We start from the raw sequence: 22,266 nt of genomic DNA, 5'->3' as shown, positions 1-22,266 counted from the left end.
GGATATTGTTTGGAAAATATTTATTACGTAAAAAAAATACTGTATTAGATTTTTAATAGGAAAACTTCATCGTTGACCCCGTTTGACCCCGAATCCCAACAACATGGAGACCTTGACGAAGATGTCGAGGTGTCTTCAACGACAAACCGCGATTTCTCGACAATGTCGGTGGTTTTTACAGCGGTCATCATACAGTGTGGTGGCTGGGAGTGCTGGACACACTCTGAGCGTTCGGAAAAAGGTTGACGATCTGAGAGAGAAGGCTTCGCAGGGAGGGGGCGTCAAGAGGATCGAAAAACAACACGAGAAGGTAGGCCCTATGGTGCCTGGGCAATGGTGGTGATTGTCAAGGCTATCACATTCACTGAAACCATTGGTGATGGCAGTTATATTATTTTCCCTGTTAAAAGACAACAGAGAATACTGACGTAATAACGCAGTCGTAATACTAACTCAAAATCGTTATAACGACTTAAACGAGGGCAAAACATGAAAAAAATAATCTAGATTTGCTTTAATTGGGAGACCCACAAGAAGTTCTGATGAACTAATAGAATCTAACATAGGTCTGTTCCGTGGACATGGATACCTCAACCCGAGTTTGGCTGGCCAGCACGAGGCTTGCATGCAGAGTGCTGTCCAACCAAACTCTTACACGAGTGTTGAGATAATACCTTGTTCGCAGAGCAGAACCATGCATTATTATTTTCCTCACATATTGAAAATGCAAGTTTTTATGAAATTTTTCATTGCAACATCTATAATGCTCCTTGGAATGACTGCATCAAAATTGGTGATGTCATCATTTAAGAATGTTTACTCAACATAAAATGATGACGTTACATTATTTTGAGCAGCATCATATAGCGGGTGCCAGGCTGTCAGCTGTCTTTACCCCCCTGTGTGATCTAACATGGGTCTGTTCCGTGGACAGGGATATCTCAACCCGAGTGTAAGAGTTTGGCCAGTCAGCACGAGGCTCATCGCATCATCTTCAATGCTCCTTGGAATGTGCATTAAAATTGATGACGTCATCATTTACAACTTGGTTACTCAACGTAAAATGATGACGTTACGTCATTGTGAGCAGCGTCATATAGCGCGTGCCGGCTGTCTTTACCCACCCTGTGTAAGATTGATTTATCTTTTACCTAGCAACTGCCGGATAACCCTGTGAAGTATGGGAGAATAATAGAATCTTTCACCCCCTTGGGGTACTCCTATACGTATATGAGGTCTTATTCCACCTGATTACATTGGTGGATATTGCGACCTCATATCCCCTCAGCATGTTTTTCTTGTAGCTGCCAGCACCCTGATTCTGGGGCGCGATAAAAAAGTGTCATAAACCATCTAAAACGATAATTCGTGTTAACAAATATGTGTACGCTTACTTGTTGATGAACTATCAATCCATTTGTGCACAAACTGTTGATGGACACCTCTTGAATATAATTATATCAGCAATAACTCACTTGCAACCTACTGTGTTCAAATATTGGGTCACTAAAACAACTTTGCTGTTCCGGTTATTATAAAATACAGATTACAAATAAAACGGATAGCGTAACGTAATATTTTCACAGCGTTTCGTTTGTTTCGTCTATTTCAACTCCAAATTTGGATAAACCGGAAATAACCTTGAGAGGTCACAATCAAAACAAGTATGGCGCATAATGGCGGTATATACAAATGGGACCTACACTTAAACGACAAAAGAGGCTAATAATCACTGATATTGGATAAAGATATGGACACACGTTGTGTAACTTTGTGTATTTATGATAGATAAATAGAATAAGGTAAGTCAGATCATATGAAATGTTGGTAAAGATAACTTTTAAACGACTTTAATTATGTGGGTCACAGCAACAGGTTTTACGTGCGGTGGTAATTAGAGGTTACATGACAGCCTGTCAAAAGTTTCCTGTCGTGTAAACCTCTAATATTATTGGAGTACCCCTTGGGGGTGAGACAGGGGAATCTCACCTGATGGCAAGGCTCATGTTTGGCAGCTTGATTATCTTACCCCAAGGGTTGAGATTCCCATGCATATGTCTCACTTCCATGGGAGTGAATGATTATTTTTCTCTTACCCTGTTTACCCTCTTATGTATATAATATGATTAAATCAATGCAAGGAAATGTGACATGACGTGATTGAATTGTCAACGTCGACGTGATTGTACTGTTGCTGTGACGTCATGGTATTGTTGACGTGATGAAATACAATTGTTGAGAACGTGAGAAGAGCACGTGTAGCTTGTCCTTTCCCTAGGGTGAGATAAGAAAATCTCACCCTGGTAAAACTGGGGTTATCCCTGTCCATGTAAAATAAATCTCTGTGGTACTGATCAAAGAATGAAAAGTAATTTTTGCAACATAAAAAGACATAAATGTTTCTTTTAAAAAAAAAACAATATTAAAAACATTTGATATTAAAAAACAATATGAAAAACATTTGATATTAATTACCAAATGATAATTTTCTGTATCTTATTTGATTGATATTTTTTTTATTTTTTTAGTCTTACCGTAGATTTGTAGTCGACTGAAAAAGTTCCAAGTCAGATTTATGTTTGAAAATATCAATATTAATATATTGTAACCCCACACAATGTGTCTAAAGTCCAAAATAAGTACAGTGCATTGTCTGTTACTTCCGAAAACCGAACACTTCTGAATATCGAACAAATTGTCATTGTACGGAATTCGACCGGTCATTTTGATCAAACCGAACGTTCTGTAAACCGAACAAATATCCATGCCCCATGCATGTTTGGTTTATAAAGGTTCCACTATACAAAAAAAGCACAATGGCAATAGCTGAAAATTCCAAGTAAAAAAAAAGTAGGAAAAAAGTACATCCATATTTTCACAATCTTTCAAAAAAATTCTAAGTCAGATTTTAGCACAAAAAAGTACTCTGAAAAATTTCAGTGTCCAAATTTAGTACAAAAATTTAGTACAAAAAAAGTACTATGGAAAATTTTCTGAGTCCAGAAGAGTACAAAAAAAGTTTTTTTTTGAACTTTTCGTAAAAGTAGGAAAAAAGTACCGGGTAGTTATAAAGTAGTCTAAAAGTATACTTTTGTGTACTTTATTTCGGTATAGGTTGTTTTATCTGCATATTATAAGTAAAAATAGTATGATTAAGCTAAAAATTAAGCCCTTTCCAAACTTTAATACACTTCAAATGTATAGGCAGGAAAAAACTGTTCTGCTATTTGAAAGTTATTGTAATGAATTTATATTTGTAGGGAAAGCTGACAGCCAGAGAGAGGGTTCGGCTGCTGATGGACCAGAACTCATTCATTGAGTATGACATGTTTCTGGAACACAACTGTACAGACTTTGGGATGGAAAAAGAAAAGGTAGTTTAGAGCAAGAGCAATGCCTAAAGCTTAAAATTTAATGTAATTTTGATTTAAATTTAAATTTGACATTTGGCAAATTATAGAAGTTAATTTAGTGTTATTTTGATTTCAATGTCATTTGGCAAATTATAGAAGTAAATTTAATGTAATTTTGATTTCAATAACAATTTAACATTGGCAAATTATAGAAGTAAATTTAATGTGATTTTAATGTCAATTTCAATTTGACGTTTGGCAAATTATAGAAGTAAATTTAATGCAATTTTGATTTCAGTTTTAAATGTCTGTTGCACGAATCTATTGCATAAGTAATTTGATGGCAATATAAATTTATGTATACAAGCATTATAATGGTTGAACAATATATAAGTAGAATTAGATTATACTGGATGCAAGCCGATTCTCCTCAGTTCTAATATCTGTTTAATGAATTGTCTAGTTCCTCGTATAATCATATCATAGTTATTAGCTGATAAAATGGTAATGAGGTTTTCATCTTTTGACATATAAATTTATTTAATTTTATCAGGATTGTTTTAAAAAGCCATGTACTGACCGTAGGTCGGTGGTTTTTCTCGGGGTACTCCGGCTTTCCTACACCTCCTAAACCTGGCACGTCCTTAAATGACCCTGGCTGTAATAGAAAATAAACCAAACTAAAATTTAAATTTGTACGGTAGTGTAACCAGTGCTGCTATCCTCTGATGATGTAAAAACAGGCCATGACCCTCAAAAACAAGGGTGAAAGGTCAAAACAAGAGTTAAAGGTCAAAACAAGGGTCATTTGTGTAACAACATTTTCCCTGTCATTTTCTTGACTTTTAAAGTCATACGTATAGGAAACATAAGGCATTCATTATTTTAGTAAACATAATTACCAGCAACACCGATATAAGACCTGAACTGATTATTGTTTTCAGTACCCAGGGGACAGTGTGGTGACAGGGCGTGGTCAAATTAATGGAAGAACCTGCTTCGTCTTCAGTCAGGTAAAAAGAATTTTTCTTAGTGTCACATGAAAAAAAAAACCCAAATGTATTTAAAAATTTGAAACATAACTTGATATGTCATCCTTTTTATTTGCTGACAATAATAAGTTACATCATACTGTTTTATATACTTTGTATATATAATATACCTCTTGATTGATTTTAATATTCAGTTGTGAACAAATATTGTTTTATTTTCACTGACAGGATTTCACAGTTTTTGGGGGTAGTTTGTCCGGAGCTCATGCCAAGAAAATCTGTAAGGTAACTATATAAGATATTTGATGATGAATGTCACAAATATTCACTCCATCCCAATATGTTTTGTATAAATTTGTTCTGATATGAAAGATGTCATGAAATAAGATTTTTTGATGTCCAAGTTAAGACTGGAAAAATTAAGAGATTCTGCTAGGGGTAAAAGGGGAGATAAATCTGGGAACCTTTCAGTATTTTCAATATAATGATCATGGTTAAATACTTATTTAAAAGGTATGGATCGGTTAGGATTGAACAGAGTGTTCCATACAGTTTCTGTCACTCAGCTGATGGAGCATGTTTATGACTTTGACTCCTGAGATAGATCCAAGGATTATCATACCGGAGGCCTGGGTTCAATAAATTCCTGTCAGTTCCCTGGTTTTTCACACATTTATTTACATTTATTAACAACTTAAAATTTAGTACTTCATGAATGAGAACCATTAAACTATGTTCAATGGTATCTAGAATATTTGTACTTTGAAAATGTAACAGAAACTTGGAAATTACACTACATCATTTCAATTACTCAAGTACTCCTAATTATGCTTAAAAAAGGGGGCCTTGATAGCTCAGTCAGTTAGAGCGCTGGCCAAGTAACCTCAGGTGAAGATCCGAGGTGCATGGCTAGATGCTGACCTTACCCATGTTGGTAGGTATTTCTCGGAAGGCTTGGAAACAGCCCGGTCTGTGCTGTCGTGGTTGTGTCCTTGGGCAAGACACTTTACCCTAATTGCTCCGGATGGCATGTGACAGGCCTCCTGTATGTTGTTCAGTGAGGTAGTCACCAACTACTACAAGGATACCCCGTCCCAAAGTGACCTTGGCTGTTCATTGGGCGAGAATCCCAGCAAACAACCAAATGAACAAGCTTACAAAAATACCAAAATATATTCCCATTGGATAAATACATTCAAGTCCCTGTGTGAGGACAGCTTCCAAAAATACCAAAATATATTCCCAGTGGATTAATATGTTCAGGCCCCTGTGAGAAGACAGCAGGAAAACCCATGCAGACACAATACTTCAGAAATGCAAAAAATTCACATACTCCAGCTATCTTTTAGTCAGTCTGAGATAGACAGAAAATCTATTCTAAGAAATATAAAAACTGGTCATACTACTGAGAACATGGTCAAATACCGCATGACCTAATTAAAACTTGTTTATGTCTATGTAGGTGATGGACCAGGCCATGTTGGTCGGTGCTCCAGTCATTGGCCTTAACGACTCGGGCGGGGCCAGGATTCAGGAAGGCGTTGAGTCTCTCGCTGGATATGCTGATATCTTCCAAGTAAGAGAGCCAGATTTATATACCAATGTGCCTAAATTTTCTTACTAATATGGTTCCTGTCTCTTTGTTTCTTTTACATGGTGTGTTTTCACTTTAAACTCTTTTCATGCATTCATGTTAAAATGGGGTCTTGCGTGATTTCCAAATTCATATGCTTCTTTTAAAATAAATCTTCAAGAAATATTTGCTTTTAGCCAGCCTCTATTTGGTAAGCTGAAATGAAAAAGATCCCTGATGATGTTTATAAAAGTTGCATGAAATTGAAAATTTTTTAAAAAGTACACAATTTTAAGATTCTTAATTTCGTCTCATGATAACATTTGCAGGTATTATGTTTTGAATAACACAATGGATATATTTTGTATATAGTGAAATGTTTATGTATACCATTCTTGAAGTTTTCTTTACTATATCAAATAATATATTTACTGAATGCATTAGTTGATGAAAATAAAGCAATGTTGAGTGAAGGAAGTATTTAATTCGTCCCCTACCGGTAAAACCAGGTTTCCTCTCCATCCATTTTGTACGTAAAATCAAAGTGTGTCAGCATAATAGCTTCATTCCTTGAGGGATTTTGACCATGCAAACTGCACACAATGATAAAGGACCATAAAATGCTGCACATATTTGAATTTCAGGGGTTTGGGGTCAAGGTCAAGATCAATGTTACTATTTTTAGCGGGGACAGGTAGGGGACATATAATGATTAAGCAATACCAGGCCTTTTTTTCATTGATTTAAGAATGGGCTTTTTTGTCTTATTTTAGGAAGAAAATTGGTAAATTGGAAAAGAAATTTTCAGGATTAAAATACAAATTTTGGGAATTTAGTTAAAATATGAAATAATTTCAATCGGGAATGGGGCCCTTTATCAGCCCTAAAAGCCCTCAGAAAAAGCCCTGAATATACCCAGTATGCTTGTTAAGTTGATGAGATTTTCTTCATTTACAGAGAAATGTGAATGCCTCGGGTGTGATACCACAGATATCTCTCATCATGGGCCCCTGTGCTGGTACGTTGACTAATCATTGCATGCAGCTTCATATCTAATGTCTGGTGAATAAATGGTCAAACATTGAGCAGGATTGAAATTCAAATATATTTCTTTTTGTAATACCGAAAATTGAAGAATTTAACAATTCATTGAGAAAAATAACTGAGCAAAATAATACCGTATTTTAAATAATGAGGAAATACTTCAGGGGAAAACTTTGACATTGATATATACATGAAATAAAATTAAAAGTTAAAAATTTTCTCTAAGCCTCTTGTCAAAAATATGATATGAAAAGAAAAAGAAAGAAAAAAACATATTTTGTTGTTTTTAATTTTCTTCAATTTTCAAAAAATCTTTTTAGATTGTTTGTTTATTTCTTGTTTAACTGTTATTTAAGTGTAATTCATTGTTTATTTACACAGTTTTGTAAACAGATTTAATTTTCATTTTCCAGGTGGTGCTGTGTACTCACCAGCGTTGACAGATTTTACATTCATGGTTAAAGTGAGTTACTTCCCCTTTGTCTCCCATAACATTTTCAATTTTCAGCAGGTTTGGAATCAAAATTCTGCATTACAACTACAGTTTATCAAAAATACAAATACTTTTCTTGTGTGTGTGTAAAATTCTAAAGCATTATTGAGATTTTGTTACATTTCCAGTTAGACCTAATATAATTTTTGGATATACAATGTATATGAATTCAGTGATTTTCGAGATTTTTTTCCCAAACACACAACATAGGCATGGCCAAATAAAACCAGCAATTTTCTCCCTTGTATCCCTATGTCTATTTTCTTACTTCATTTATAAAATTAGCTGTTTTAATAAATAATTTCATCTTGCTACCATATTCATCCAGCAATAAACCCAACCATGTATTCTGCAGTTCACTAGAATTCCTGATAAATTTCGTTGTTATTTTCCTGCTATCAGCCAACCTCCTGACTCCAGGTTGATATGTTTGCCCTCTGGACAGTAACTAGTAATTCAATACAAATAAACTTGTCTTTAAACATAAAAAAATGTGTTCAAAATGCATATCAGTTAATATTTGACAATAGTTCAGATCATACAACATATTAGTATCTCCAGGTTGTCATGCCCTGCTTTCTCCTATGTGTAGATAATTCAGTATGTTTTGTGAGACAAATCGTTTGTTCCTTTATTGGATTTGTATAAGTTGTATATCTGACAGTTAAATGTGAAGCTGTGCTTGCATAAGGTAATGTTCTGGGTGGTCGGGTGGCACAGTGGTAACACACTTGCCTTTCACCTAGACGGCCGGGGTTCGATTCCCTGATCGGACGGGAAAAGGTATGGGGTCACCTGCTCGTGGCCACTTGAGTTTCCCTGGGGACTATGGTTTCTTCCTACAGTAAGACCCCTCACACGCTTCCATCCGGGCCAACAAGCGTAATTATTATAAGTTTTTTCGCCATCGTAGTAAAATGAACAAAGTTTACATTACAATATTCTCAATGATAGAAATGTGTATCACAGGACTACAAAGTCATTTACGAAAACATTAATTGAAGTACACTTGATAAATCTAAAATACAATACATGCTTTGCTGATGAAGTATGAAGTACCATCTTTGCCCAGGTGTAAACTCCAGGTACTGAAGGCTTAATTAGCTTGGCTAATTACTTATACTGAAGGTTTTATGTAAGAAATGATGACATAAAGAAGCATCGATCAGAATCAATGATGTGTCTCTCATAGCTTTTGTTGAAGTCCTAGGGTAGAGTCAATACTGGGGGAAGTAGTAGCTAGTGGATAGTGCGAGTAGTAGCTAGTGGATAGTTTGGTTCAAGTGTCCTTTGGATGCTTGGTTACCGTAAGGTAAGCTGGGTGATTGGAGAGTAAGGAGATTATATCTAAAGGGGTAAGCTGGGTGATTGGAGAGTAAGGAGATATCTAAAGGGGTAAGCTGGGTGATTGGAGAGTAAGGAGATATCTAAAGGGGTAAGCTGGGTGATTGGAGAGTAAGGAGATATCTAAAGGGGTAAGCTGGGTGATTGGAGAGTAAGGAGATATCTGAAGGGGTACCTCAATCACAACAAGTTAAGGACTAATGTTCTTGTCTTTAGAGTATAGTTTTCGGCATACCACTGAGACAGACTAACGTGTCAAGCATCTGTATGACTATGATTTTATTTGTTGTAGGACACTTCCTACCTCTTCATCACGGGGCCGGATGTTGTTAAGGTAGGTGTTTTATGATTTCTGTGTCATCGAGAAAAATAATTGAGAGGGTTACACTTTTTATCTATCTTTTCACCCATTATTTTCATTTCAAAATAAAATATTCATTTCTTTCAGCAGATTTTGATGCTAACGTCCACACATCAAATTTGTGCATAATAAACATACTATGCCATGATTGTTTGATTTCCAATCCCCTAAATGTCATTGACCTATTATACACAAGCTGCCAGTGTTAATTTTCTCTAATGGATTGATATTTTTAAGAATTGCTACTGTATGACTTAATTTTTGTGGCCAAATCGGTGATATTTACACCTCAAAACTAAAACTGGTGACACAAGTGCACAAATGGGGTTACTTGGTGGTATAAGGAATCATGTAATTCTATGATCAAACCTGAAAAGATATAATTATGATGTCACTTGCATGACCACGTTGGTTTTCCCTGCATACACTGACATGGTTTCCTCCAACAGTCACTATAAGGTTGTGTACAGGACCATTTTCTACTGTATGTATTAAGGCCTTCCTAGGCTATAAGCTATTTTCCTGTGAAATTGATATGGGCGTTTTTTTCAGTACTCTTTTGTATTCATATAAATTCAGATACAGGTTGTTGTGCTGTCTAGAAATCATAAGTTTTTGCAGTAAGTAGTGTTGCAGAAAACTATTGTTACATGCAAATATCAAGACATTGTGTGTAAAATGGCTCATTAATAATCAAAATGTCATTGGATCATAGTCATGTTGATTCTTTGACAATGAAACCAGCAAAGCATGTTGTCTACAGATTTATTGCTAAAAAGGGAAGCAACTCCAGGTGAAAACAATGAAACTGGATCTCTTTTTCATTTGAGATACGTATAGAGTACTGCAACATTCTACCTTAAGACCTTTCCTCTTATCGATTTTTAGTTTGAATTATGGTTTTGTTATAAAGTCAGTATTGTTTTCCTTTAACTATCCATGGTCTAATACAGTACTGGTATATTTTATGCAAAGTGTTGGGAAGCATATGAACCACAATTAATACATAATTGAACATATTGTTGCGCATTTCGTTGTTTTTTGGAATTGGTTAAAATTTTATCATTGATGATTTGTGATTTAAATGAATCAGGAAATGCCAACAGAACAGTTTTTAGGTTATTTCAGATAAAATATAGCCATTGTGCTCCATCTAACGTCACCCGCAGTTCACCATGCGCTGTGCACTATCCGCCGTTAGACTTTTACTTTCAAAATACTTTTCCTTAACTTAATTCCTTAATAGATAACAACCAGATTTGATAAGAAACATCATTAGGGGAAAGGCAATAATGATTTATATAAAGAAGGCTGGTGTGACCCATAGGGACAAGGGGCGTGGCCCCAAAATTGGAACTTAGCTGAAAATTTGCTTTAAAATGCTACTCCTCATGAATTCCGTCATGGATTATACCCAAATTTAGTCTGAAACATCATTTTGGGAGGGCAATTATAATTTATATAAATGAGGCTGGTCTGACCCATGGGGATAGAGGGGTGAGGCCCGAGAACCATAACTTTAACTGAAATTTTGTTTTAAGATGTTACACCTCCCTTAATCCTTAATGGATAAAAACCAAATTTGATCTGAAACATAACTGGCTGTGAACAGACAATTTATGGTAATGATGCTGGATTGAGGAGTGTGTCCCTGCTGTAAATGTTTGTCGGATGCCCGTTTAGCCCCATTGGCCTCTTGTTAAATCACACTTGTTAATGTATGATTGTTACTAAATAAATGGTAAATGATGTTAGCTGTTTTTGAAAATAATGTTTTACCAGAAGGTAAGACAAAATGTAAACTTAAATCGAAAATTATTATTTGATAAGATATGTTTTAGGTTGCTTCATTTACAGTAAAAAAAGAAAATTTTAGTGAGTGGGGATGAGGGAGGGGGGAAGGGGCGCGGTGGGATGGGAGGGGGTGGCCTATTATACCACAGAAAGAGGTTTAGAGGCTTGACTAACAAGATCAGAAGATGTTTTGATACATAAAGGAACCGGTTTGTTAGAACCCTGAAGAATTCTCGGACAATTTCTTTTGGTGTAAAAACAAATATATGTTATCTTTGACTACAGAACTATTTGGTTTGTTTTGGAATTCATGCATGAACAATGGTATGATGGGTCAGCCATTTTGTTAACGACTTCTCCAGGCCCTAATTACAGTTTTCTGCTATTCTCGTAAAGATCAAGTGTTCTGTGATAACCGTGTAGACATATAAGTAATGGTAGGTCCGTCTGTGCCGGCCATTCTCTTTAAGCACCAAGCAGGTGTATAGCAAACTAGACATTAACCGGCTAATCAACAACAAAGGTAGCCGCTATTATCATTAACACCTGTATAAAAAACATCTTAACGGCAGACTTCTATTATCTCAAGGACTGAGTCAAGTGACGATAAAAGGAAAGATTAGGGGAGCGAGGCTCTAGAGGCAATCAGGGTTTTACTAGAAGAATAGAGGAGCGAGGCTCTAGAGGCAATCAGGGTTTTTACTAGAAGATTAGGGGAGAGAGGCTCTAGAGGCAATCAGGGGTTTTACTAGAAGATTAGGGGAGTGAGGCTCTAGAGGCAATCAGGGTTTTTACTAAAAGATTAGAGGAGCGAGGCTCTAGAGGCAATCAGGGTTTTTACTAGAAGATTAGGGGAGCGAGGCTCAAGAGGCAATCAGGGTTTTTACTAAAAGATTAGAGGAGTGAGGCTCTAGAGGCAATCAGGGTTTTTACTAGAAGATTAGGGGAGTGAGGCTCTAGAGGCAATCAGGGTTTTTACTAGAAGATTAGGGGAGTGAGGCTCTAGAGGCAATCAGGGTTTTTACTAAAAGATTAGAGGAGCGAGGCTCTAGAGGCAATCAGGGTTTAACTTGAAGATTAGGGGAGTGAGGCTCTAGAGGCAATCAGGGATTTTACTGAAAGATTAGGGGAGAGAGGCTCTAGAGGCAATCATGGTTTTACTAGAAAAATTAGGGGAGCAAGGCTCTAGAGGCAATGTTACCTACTGTACCAATCATAAAATTGTACTTTTAGACGCAGAGGTTAAAGGTCAAGGTTACTTACCAGTCATGGAGTTAAACTTCAGAGGTTAAATGTCCTTGTATTCAACTGTCCCTATCTTTGTTTGTTTGTTTGTTTTTGTTTAACGTCCCAACAGCCAGGGTCATTTAAGGATGTGCCAGGTTTTGGAGGTGGAGGAAAGCCGGAGTACCCGGAGAAAAACCACCGGCCTACGGTCAGTACCTGGCAACTGCCCCACTTAGGTTTCGAACTCGCAACCCAGAGGTGGAGGGCTAGTGATAAAGTGTCAGGGACACCTTAACCACTCGGCCACCGCGGCCCCTATCATAGACTTTGTACATAAGACACAGAGGTTAAAGGTCAAGATTACTCACCAATCATGGATTTGTATTTCAGAGATGGAGGTTAAAGGTCAATGTTACTTACCAAACATAGAATTGTACTAAGAGACGGAGGTGGACGGTCAGTGTTAAGTTATTTAACACTAGCTCTGACATGGGTAGAGGATAAAGAATAAAAGTATGCATGCCATCTGTATATTTAGGGAGCTGGCTCCTTTAGGTGTAGGAGAGATGTCTAGAGACAGCTGTATATTGAGGGAGCTGGCCCCTTTAGGTGTAGGAGAGATGTCTAGAGACAGCTGTATATTGAGGGAGCTGGCTCCTTTAGGTGTAGGAGAGATGTCTAGAGACAGCTGTATATTGAGGGAGCTGGCCCCTTTAGGTGTAGGAGAGATGTCTAGAGACAGCTGTATATTGAGGGAGCTGGCTCCTTTAGGTGTAGGAGAGATGTCTAGAGACTGCTGTATATTGAGGGAGCTGGCTTCTTGAGTTGTAGCAGAGATGTCTAGAGACAGCTGTATATTGAGGGAGCTGGCCCCTTTAGGTGTAGGAGAGATGTCTAGAGACTGCTGTATATTGAGGGAGCTGGCCCCTTTAGGTGTAGGAGAGATGTCTAGAGACAGCTGTATATTGAGGGAGCTGGCTCCTTTAGGTGTAGGAGAGATGTCTAGAGACAGCTGTATATTGAGGGAGCTGGCTCCTTTAGGTGTAGGAGAGATGTCTAGAGACAGCTGTATATTGAGGGAGCTGGCTCCTTTAGGTGAAGGAGAGATGTCTAGAGACAGATGTATATTGAGGGAGCTGGGTCCTTTAGATGTAGGAGAGATGTCTAGAGACAGCTGTATATTGAGGGAGCTGGCTCCTTTAGATGTAGGAGAGATGTCTAGAGACAGCTGTATATTGAGGGAGCTGGCTCCTTTAGGTGTAGGAGAGATGTCTAGAGACAGCTGTATATTGAGGGAGCTGGCTCCTTTAGGTGTAGGAGAGATGTCTAGAGACAGCTGTATATTGAGGGAGCTGGCTCCTTTAGGTGTAGGAGAGATGTCTAGAGACAGCTGTATATTGAGGGAGCTGGCCCCTTTAGGTGTAGGAGAGATGTCTAAAGACAGCTGTATATTGAGGGAGCTGGCTCCTTTAGATGTAGGAGAGATGTCTAGAGACAGCTGTATATTGAGGGAGCTGGCCTGGTTAGGTGTAGGAGAGATGTCTAGAGACAGCTGTATATTGAGTAAGCTGGCTGGTTTAGGTGTAGGAGAGATGTCTAGAGACTGCTGTATATTGAGGGAGCTGGCCCCTTTAGGTGTAGGAGAGATGTCTAGAGACAGCTGTATATTGAGGGAGCTGGCTCCTTTAGGTGTAGGAGAGATGTCTAGAGACAGCTGTATATTGAGGGAGCTGGCCCCTTTAGGTGTAGGAGAGATGTCTAAAGACAGCTGTATATTGAGGGAGCTGGCTCCTTTAGATGTAGGAGAGATGTCTAGAGACAGCTGTATATTGAGGGAGCTGGCTGGTTTAGGTGTAGGAGAGATGTCTAGAGACAGCTGTATATTGAGTAAGCTGGCTGGTTTAGGTGTAGGAGAGATGTCTAGAGACTGCTGTATATTGAGGGAGCTGGCCCCTTTAGGTGTAGGAGAGATGTCTAGAGACAGCTGTATATTGAGGGAGCTGGCTCCTTTAGATGTAGGAGAGATGTCTAGAGACAGCTGTATTTTGAGGGAGCTGGCACCTTTAGGTGTAGGAGAGATGTCTAGAGACAGCTGTATATTGAGGGAGCTGGCTGGTTTAGGTGTAGGAGAAATGTCTAGAGACAGCTGTATATTGAGGGAGCTGGCTGGTTTAGGTGTAGGAGAAATGTCTAGAGACATCTGTATATTGAGGGAGCTGGCCCCTTTAGGTGTAGGAGAGATGTCTAGAGACAGCTGTATATTGAGGGAGCTGTCTCCTTTAGGTGTAGGAGAGATGTCTAGAGACAGCTGTATATTGAGGGAGCTGGCTGGTTTAGGTGTAGGAGAAATGTCTAGAGACAGCTGTATATTGAGGGAGCTGGCTCCTTTAGGTGAAGGAGAGATGTCTAGAGACAGCTGTATATTGAGGGAGCTGGCTGGTTTAGGTGTAGGAGAGATGTCTAGAGACAGCTGTATATTGAGGGAGCTGGCTTCTTGAGTTGTAGGAGAGATGTCTAGAGACAGCTGTATATTGAGGGAGCTGGCTCCTTTAGGTGTAGGAGAGATGTCTAGAGACAGCTGTATATTGAGGGAGCTGGCTTCTTTAGTTGTAGGAGAGATGTCTAGAGACAGCTGTATATTGAGGGAGCTGGCTCCTTTAGTTATAGGAGAGATGTCTAGAGGCTGCTGTATATTGAGGGAGCTGGCTCCTTTAGGTGTAGGAGAGATGTCTAGAGACAGCTGTATATTGAGGGAGCTGGCCCCTTTAGGTGTAGGAGAGATGTCTAGAGACAGCTGTATATTGAGGGAGCTGGCTCCTTTAGGTGTAGGAGAGATGTCTAGAGACAGCTGTATATTGAGGGAGCTGGCTGGTTTAGGTGTAGGAGAGATGTCTAGAGACAGATGTATATTGAGGGAGCTGGCTCCTTTAGGTGTAGGAGAGATGTCTAGAGACAGCTGTATATTGAGGGAGCTGGCCCCTTTAGGTGTAGGAGAGATGTCTAGAGACAGCTGTATATTGAGGGAGCTGGGTCCTTTAGATGTAGGAGAGATGTCTAGAGACAGCTGTATATTGAGGGAGCTGGCTGGTTTAGGTGTAGGAGAGATGTCTAGAGACAGCTGTATATTGAGGGAGCTGGCTTCTTGAGTTGTAGGAGAGATGTCTAGAGACAGCTGTATATTGAGGGAGCTGGCTCCTTTAGGTGTAGGAGAGATGTCTAGAGACAGCTGTATATTGAGGGAGCTGGCTTCTTTAGTTGTAGGAGAGATGTCTAGAGACAGCTGTATATTGAGGGAGCTGGCTCCTTTAGTTATAGGAGAGATGTCTAGAGGCTGCTGTATATTGAGGGAGCTGGCTCCTTTAGGTGTAGGAGAGATGTCTAGAGACAGCTGTATATTGAGGGAGCTGGCCCCTTTAGGTGTAGGAGAGATGTCTAGAGACAGCTGTATATTGAGGGAGCTGGCCCCTTTAGGTGTAGGAGAGATGTCTAGAGACAGCTGTATATTGAGGGAGCTGGCTCCTTTAGGTGTAGGAGAGATGTCTAGAGACAGCTGTATATTGAGGAATACTGGCTGGTTTAGGTGTAGGAGAGATGTCTAGAGACAGCTGTATATTGAGGGAGCTGGCTTCTTGAGTTGTAGGAGAGATGTCTAGAGACAGCTGTATATTGAGGGAGCTGGCTCCTTTAGGTGTAGGAGAGATGTCTAGAGACAGCTGTATATTGAGGGAGCTGGCTCCTTTAGATGTAGGAGAGATGTCTAGAGACAGCTGTATATTGAGGGAGCTGGCTCCTTTAGGTGTAGGAGAGATGTCTAGAGACAGCTGTATATTGAGGGAGCTTGCCCCTTTAGGTGTAGGAGAGATGTCTAGAGACAGCTGTATATTGAGGGAGCTGGCTCCTTTAGATGTAGGAGAGATGTCTAGAGACAGCTGTATATTGAGGGAGCTGGCCCCTTTAGGTGTAGGAGAGATGTCTAGAGACCGCTGTATATTGAGGGAGTTGGCTCCTTTAGGTGTAGGAGAGATGTCTAGGGACAGCTGTATATTAAGGAGCTGGCTTCTTTAGTTGTAGGAGAGATGTCTAAAGACAGCTGTATATTGAGGGAGCTGGCTCCTTTAGATGTAGGAGAGATGTCTAGAGACAGCTGTATATTGAGGGAGCTGGCTCCTTTAGGTGTAGGAGAGATGTCTAGAGACAGCTGTATATTGAGGGAGCTGGCCCCTTTAGGTGTAGGAGAGATGTCTAGAGACAGCTGTATATTGAGGGAGCTGGCTCCTTTAGGTGTAGGAGAGATGTCTAGAGACAGCTGTATATTGAGGGAGCTGGCCCCTTTAGGTGTAGGAGAGATGTCTAGAGACAGCTGTATATTGAGGGAGCTGGCTCCTTTAGTGTAAGAGAGATGTCTAGAGACAGCCGTAGGTACTGTAGTATCAGGACAGGTCCTATCTCCTATGGTTACACAGTGAAATGTATACCACAGCCTTCTGACATGTTTTCTCTCCTGACATTTGAACTTGGTACATCAAACCTATAAAAAATAGAGTTGTCATGGTTTTTTTTGAGTTGGTTGCAAGGTTTCATTTCTGTACCTTGTAATTGACATCTGGAGATTTAGCGCATCCAGCCAATCAGGGACTGTTTTCCTCGTCAATGTGTCACACCATATGTGAGGAATGTCGGGGGTTTTCTTCATAATTAATCCTCAAGGGGAATAATCTGACAGGGAGGATAGCTGTTTGTCCAGTTAATATCTTAAAAAAAGATCTGTCAAAGTGACAAAACACTCACTGCAGCTGTTTATACAAACTAGTGATAGAGCCGTAGTTAAAGGCTAATGGCTGTGTGGTGTCGATATAACCGGTATTTCTAAAATTAAGCAGCACATTTAGTTTGATGACAGTTCTGCATTTCTTTTTTTAAATGTGAGAAAACTGGTATAAAAGTCATTTCTTCTACAAGTTTTGAGGTCAAGATCACATAACATGTAGAATTTTTATCTAAGTCTTAATCGGTTTAATTTTATCAGATTTTGTTGCTGTTGTGTGTAAAAGATCTGGCACTAGATGTTATCAGATGTTGTCACCAGTTTATCACTCATTTTAAGTGGCCAGGATACTGTTTTGTGGTTTATCTGTTGGCCCAATTTGAAAATATTTGTTCTTAATATATTCCCATGATTCAAGAATGATGAAAATGGCGCAACAAAATGGCTGCCACTGCTTGATTCTCTCCTCTACATTTTGACTTTTAAACTTTTGAATTTTCAAAAAAAAAAATTTCAAAAAGTTTTTTGATAAAAAAAAGTATTGCTTTGTTTTCATTTCATTTGAGATTTTATGAAAGTAATAGTTTTATTTTATGCTTGCCAATGCTCAAATAAATAAAAAGGAACTCATTTCATAAAATCATATATGAAATGACAACTCATTGAAGATCCTATACATATATGTGATGTAACCTTGTACGTTACAGCTGCCTTGTCTGCAGTTCTGATTGGCTTCTTTCAGGATTTCCCTATGTTAATTCCTCTTCAGCCTCATTACAGCTACCTTGTCCACGGTTCTGATTGGCTCTATAGCTACTTTACGGATCCTCATGCGTTGATTCCACTTCAGCCTCGTTACAGTTGCGTTTTCCACAGTTTCGATTGGCTCCTTAAAGCCTCTTGCTGGGATCTCGACTCTTTTGACCCTGGCTGTTAATAGGACGTTAAACAAAAACAAACAAACAAACGACTGTTTTAATCCCTCTTCAGCTGGAACAACGGATCCAATCTTTTATATTGTAATTTTGTATTGGTGATTCTGTATTACTAATTATAGACAATCAAAGTATGATAATCAACGGAAATACGTAAAATACAAGAGGCCCATGGGCCTTAACGGTCACCTGAGATATCATATAAAATGACCCTTTTTAGCCCCGCCCATCAGCCCCTGGGGGTCAGTCAGGGCCAACATGTGCATGCCATCAAACTGTCATCCCATGCTGACAATGTTTACAAAATTGGAATGAATTCCAATAGAAATAAAATAATTTAAAGTCAAAAATGTGATTTCCCTATTTAAACTATAGTAAAGTTTAGTCCATCCCCAGGGGCAAACGTGAAACCCCTGGGTCATGAAATTTACAATTTTGGTAAAGCACCTTAAGACCCTTCCATCTATGAAGAGTGTTTGATTCCAGCATATTTGAGAGTAGGGAAGAAGATTTTTGAAGTTTTAGTCAATTTGGCCCTTTTTAGCCCCGCCCATCAGCCCCTGGGGGTCAGTCAGGGCCAACATGTGCATGCCATCAAACTGTCATCCCATGCTGACAATGTTTACAAAATTAGAATGAATTCCAATAGAAATAAAATAAATTAAAGTCAAAAATGTGATTTCCCTATATAAACTAAAGTAAAGTTTAGCCCCTCCCCAGGGGCAAACGTGAAACCCCTGGGTCATGAAATTTACAATTTTGGTAAAGCACCTTAAGACCCTTCCATCTATGAAGAGTGTTTGATTCCAGCATATCTGAGAGTAGGGAAGAAGATTTTTGAAGTTTTAGTCAATTTGGCCCTTTTTAGCCCCGCCCATCAGCCCCTGGGGGTCAGTCAGGGCCAACATGTGCATGCCATCGAACTGTCATCCCATGCTGACAATGTTTACAAAATTAGAATGAATTCCAATAGAAATAAAATAAATTAAAGTCAAAAATGTGATTTCCCTATATAAACTATAGTAAAGTTTAGCCCCTCCCCAGGGGCAAACGTGAAACCCCTAGGTCATGAAATTTACAATTTTGGTAAAGCACCTTAAGACCCTTCCATCTATGAAGAGTGTTTGATTCCAGCATATCTGAGAGTAGAGGAGAAGATTTTTGAAGTTTTAGTCAATTTGAACCTTTTTGGCCCCGCCCCTCAGGCCCCACTGGGGTGGGGACAATATAATTTACAATTTTGGTTGACCTTTAGCCATAGAAGCTTCCTGCCAAATTTCATAGAATTTGGTTCGTGGGTTTTGGAGAAGTTGAAAATGTGAATTGTTTACGGACGGACGACGGACGACGGACGACGCACGACGCACGACGACGGACAAAAGGGGATTAGAATAGGTCACTTGAGACTTTGTCTCAGGTGACCTAATAAAAAATTGAAGAAGCATAAAGAACAAACCATGCATTTTACAGATTTTATAATATTTTATTGCTTGATGATAAATCTGTCATATTTTAATTTATTGATCGCTGACTTGTCGTAACTTTGTACGATAACTTATCTATCATAATTCATACGTCATACTTATATATAATTATCGTATCCATACATACAGATCTATCGTAACTGTGTATGATAACTTATCTGTCATAATACATACATACTTATCGTATTCATACATACAGATTTATCGTAACTTTGTACGATAACTTATCTATCATAATTCATACCTCATACTTATATATAATTATTGTATCCATACATACATATCGTATCCGTACATACAGACTAGTTGTAACTTTGTACGATAACTTATCTATCATAATCCATACATACTTATCGTATTTGTACATACAGACTTATCGTAACTTAATTTATACAATAACTTATCTATCATAATCCATACATACTTATCGTATCCGTTAATACTGACCTTTCGTAACTTTGTACGATAACTTATCTATCATAATCCATACATCGTATCCGTTAATACTGACCTATCGTAACTTTGTACGATAACTTATCTATCATAATCCATACATACTTATCGTATTTGTACATACAGACTTATCGTAACTTAACTTGATACGATAACTTACTAATCATAAATCCATTCATACCATTATAACTTTGTACGATATGTTACTGTTTATTATGATCACTCCGAACATACTCATCGTATATGTACTACTGACTTATCGTAACTTTGTACGATATGTAACTGTCGGTCATCACCTCGAACATACTTATCGTATTTCTACTACTGACTTATCGTAATTTTGTACGATATGTAACTTTGTACGATATGTAACTGTTCATCATCACCTCAAACATACATATCATATCTGTACTACTGACATATCATAACTTTGAACAATAACTTAATTAATCATCATAAAAGCATACATACCGTATTTGACCTAATAAGGGCACATACAAATAATAACTTACCATCTTTATGTGAAGATAAAGTAAAAGACTTCATTCTTGTTGATAAATAACTTTTGTTCAGAACAGAAAGCTAGTAAAAGACATTGCAAGTCAATTATTAGGTCAAAGAAAACGATGTCTGATATGATCTGGGAAATCACCTGTGTCTATAAATAGAACACAAAAAAGTTCCATTTGAACATAAATGGTGGAACACACATTCTCTTGTCTGGCATGGTTTAGGAGTTTACAGAATAATGAATAGATATTTTCATCTGGAATATTTTGATGACTGAATATTTTACCGTTTCCACAACCTTGGGTATTCTGCAATATGGTATATATAGTCTGTTTCATAAAACTTCAGAATAACTAATCTTAATAAGGGTGCCCCCACTGTCAATTACCCGTGCCCTGCGCCCTTATTAGGTCAAATACGGTACTCACTGTTAATTCATAGTGACACAATTACCATAACCCTGTACATCTCTGTACATATATGCAACTGTAAAACACTTATTTAACCATCTCTTTAAAGTCTAATGGTCAAAGACATGCTCAGTCCTTAGATTTCAAGCTTTATTAGTGCTCTGTTTGAAATATAATAAACTGCTAATGATCTTGACAAACATATGGAAGAAAACCTTTTAGAAATTTTTCAAAAGTTTTCACAAATTCCTGACTTAAAAAGCATATCATTTCAAACCCTCTTGTAGTGGAATTCTATAAGTCCTACACGACTTTTTCTATATAGCCCTGCAGAATATATATAAGCTACAAATAGTTCTACAGCTTAAGGTTCAAAATATTAATATACATATTCTTCATATCCTTTTAATTTAAAGAAAAAGATAAAATGCCTAAAATTTATTATTGTTATTACACCTGCCATTCTGTATATCTTAATTACTGTTGGCTGAATTTTACTTTCTGTACAACAAAATCACTTTAGATTTCCACACTTTTGTCTACTACTGCATGACCTTCACCAGTGCTTAGAGTTCTTGAAGCTAGGATGAAATAACTGCATAATGTAGTTTTGTTTTATCCACTGCTGCAATTTGTTCCTATTGAATTAATTTGATTGATTTTAGCTCACCCCTGCCACAGGTTGGTGTCCTTTAGCTTAATACCCTGAAAATATCTTGGGGTACCCAGTAAGTTTTTCAAAATGGTGTTAGGAAAAGGTTACCAAAATTTTTTTTTCTTTTTTTTTTGAAATCAGCAGTTTTTAACTTATTTTTTACATGAAAATTCATCTAAAAAGAAAACATTTTTGTGAAATGTTTACAGATGTACAGTATTCACATAACAAAGATTCTGAATAAATAAAAAAAAAATTCAAGATGTTAAAAAAATACAAAAAGATAAATAAATGGACATTGAACATTAGGAATCTTCCATCTTTATATCCCCACAGTTTGCCGGAAAAATGGGTTTTTGACTTCCAATCTTTTCATCAAGGCTGTTAAACTTACTGTGGTTGCAGGCCATGTGATTGAGGATGATTAGGGCCAGGTTTCTGTGTGTTCCTGTGGGGTATTACATTAAAACTTGTGATAGACGCCAGCCAGCCAGGAAGGGAGACAGATTCATTTAGACTTATCAGACACCAAGGGCTAAGGAACTCCATCAGAGGCAACTGACGACATGGCATTTATATATCATATGATAGCCAGCTGAGGACATGGCATTTATATATCATATGATAGCCAGCTGAGGTTTAGATATCATATAATAGAAGCTGAGGACATGGCATTTATATATCATATGATAGCCAGCTGAGGACATGGCATTTATATATCATATGATAGCCAGCTGAGGACATGGCATTTATATATCATATGATAGCCAGCTGATGACATGGCATTTATATATCATATGATAGCCAGCTGAGGACATGGCATTTATATATCATATGATAGCCAGCTGAGGTTTAGATATCATATAATAGAAG

General features: G+C 37.9%; 1 protein-coding gene across 1 annotated transcript in view; it reads left to right on the top strand.

Moving 5' to 3' along the window:
* The first annotated feature begins 65 nt into the window (after nucleotides 1-65).
* LOC117341944 (propionyl-CoA carboxylase beta chain, mitochondrial-like) overlaps nucleotides 66-22,266 on the top strand; it is a 68,652-nt gene continuing 46,451 nt past the window's right edge. Inside the window, exons 1-8 of the mRNA XM_033903827.1 lie at nucleotides 66-310; nucleotides 3,261-3,374; nucleotides 4,298-4,366; nucleotides 4,574-4,630; nucleotides 5,808-5,921; nucleotides 6,876-6,936; nucleotides 7,376-7,425; nucleotides 9,092-9,133. Coding sequence (XP_033759718.1) covers nucleotides 104-310; nucleotides 3,261-3,374; nucleotides 4,298-4,366; nucleotides 4,574-4,630; nucleotides 5,808-5,921; nucleotides 6,876-6,936; nucleotides 7,376-7,425; nucleotides 9,092-9,133 — 714 coding nt within the window. The 5' untranslated portion in view covers nucleotides 66-103. The remainder of the gene's footprint in view (nucleotides 311-3,260; nucleotides 3,375-4,297; nucleotides 4,367-4,573; nucleotides 4,631-5,807; nucleotides 5,922-6,875; nucleotides 6,937-7,375; nucleotides 7,426-9,091; nucleotides 9,134-22,266) is intronic.

Source organism: Pecten maximus, chromosome 14 (genome assembly GCF_902652985.1).
Source record: "Pecten maximus chromosome 14, xPecMax1.1, whole genome shotgun sequence".
Taxonomy (NCBI): Eukaryota; Metazoa; Mollusca; class Bivalvia; order Pectinida; family Pectinidae; genus Pecten; species Pecten maximus.
This window is presented reverse-complemented; position numbering and strand designations above follow the sequence as displayed.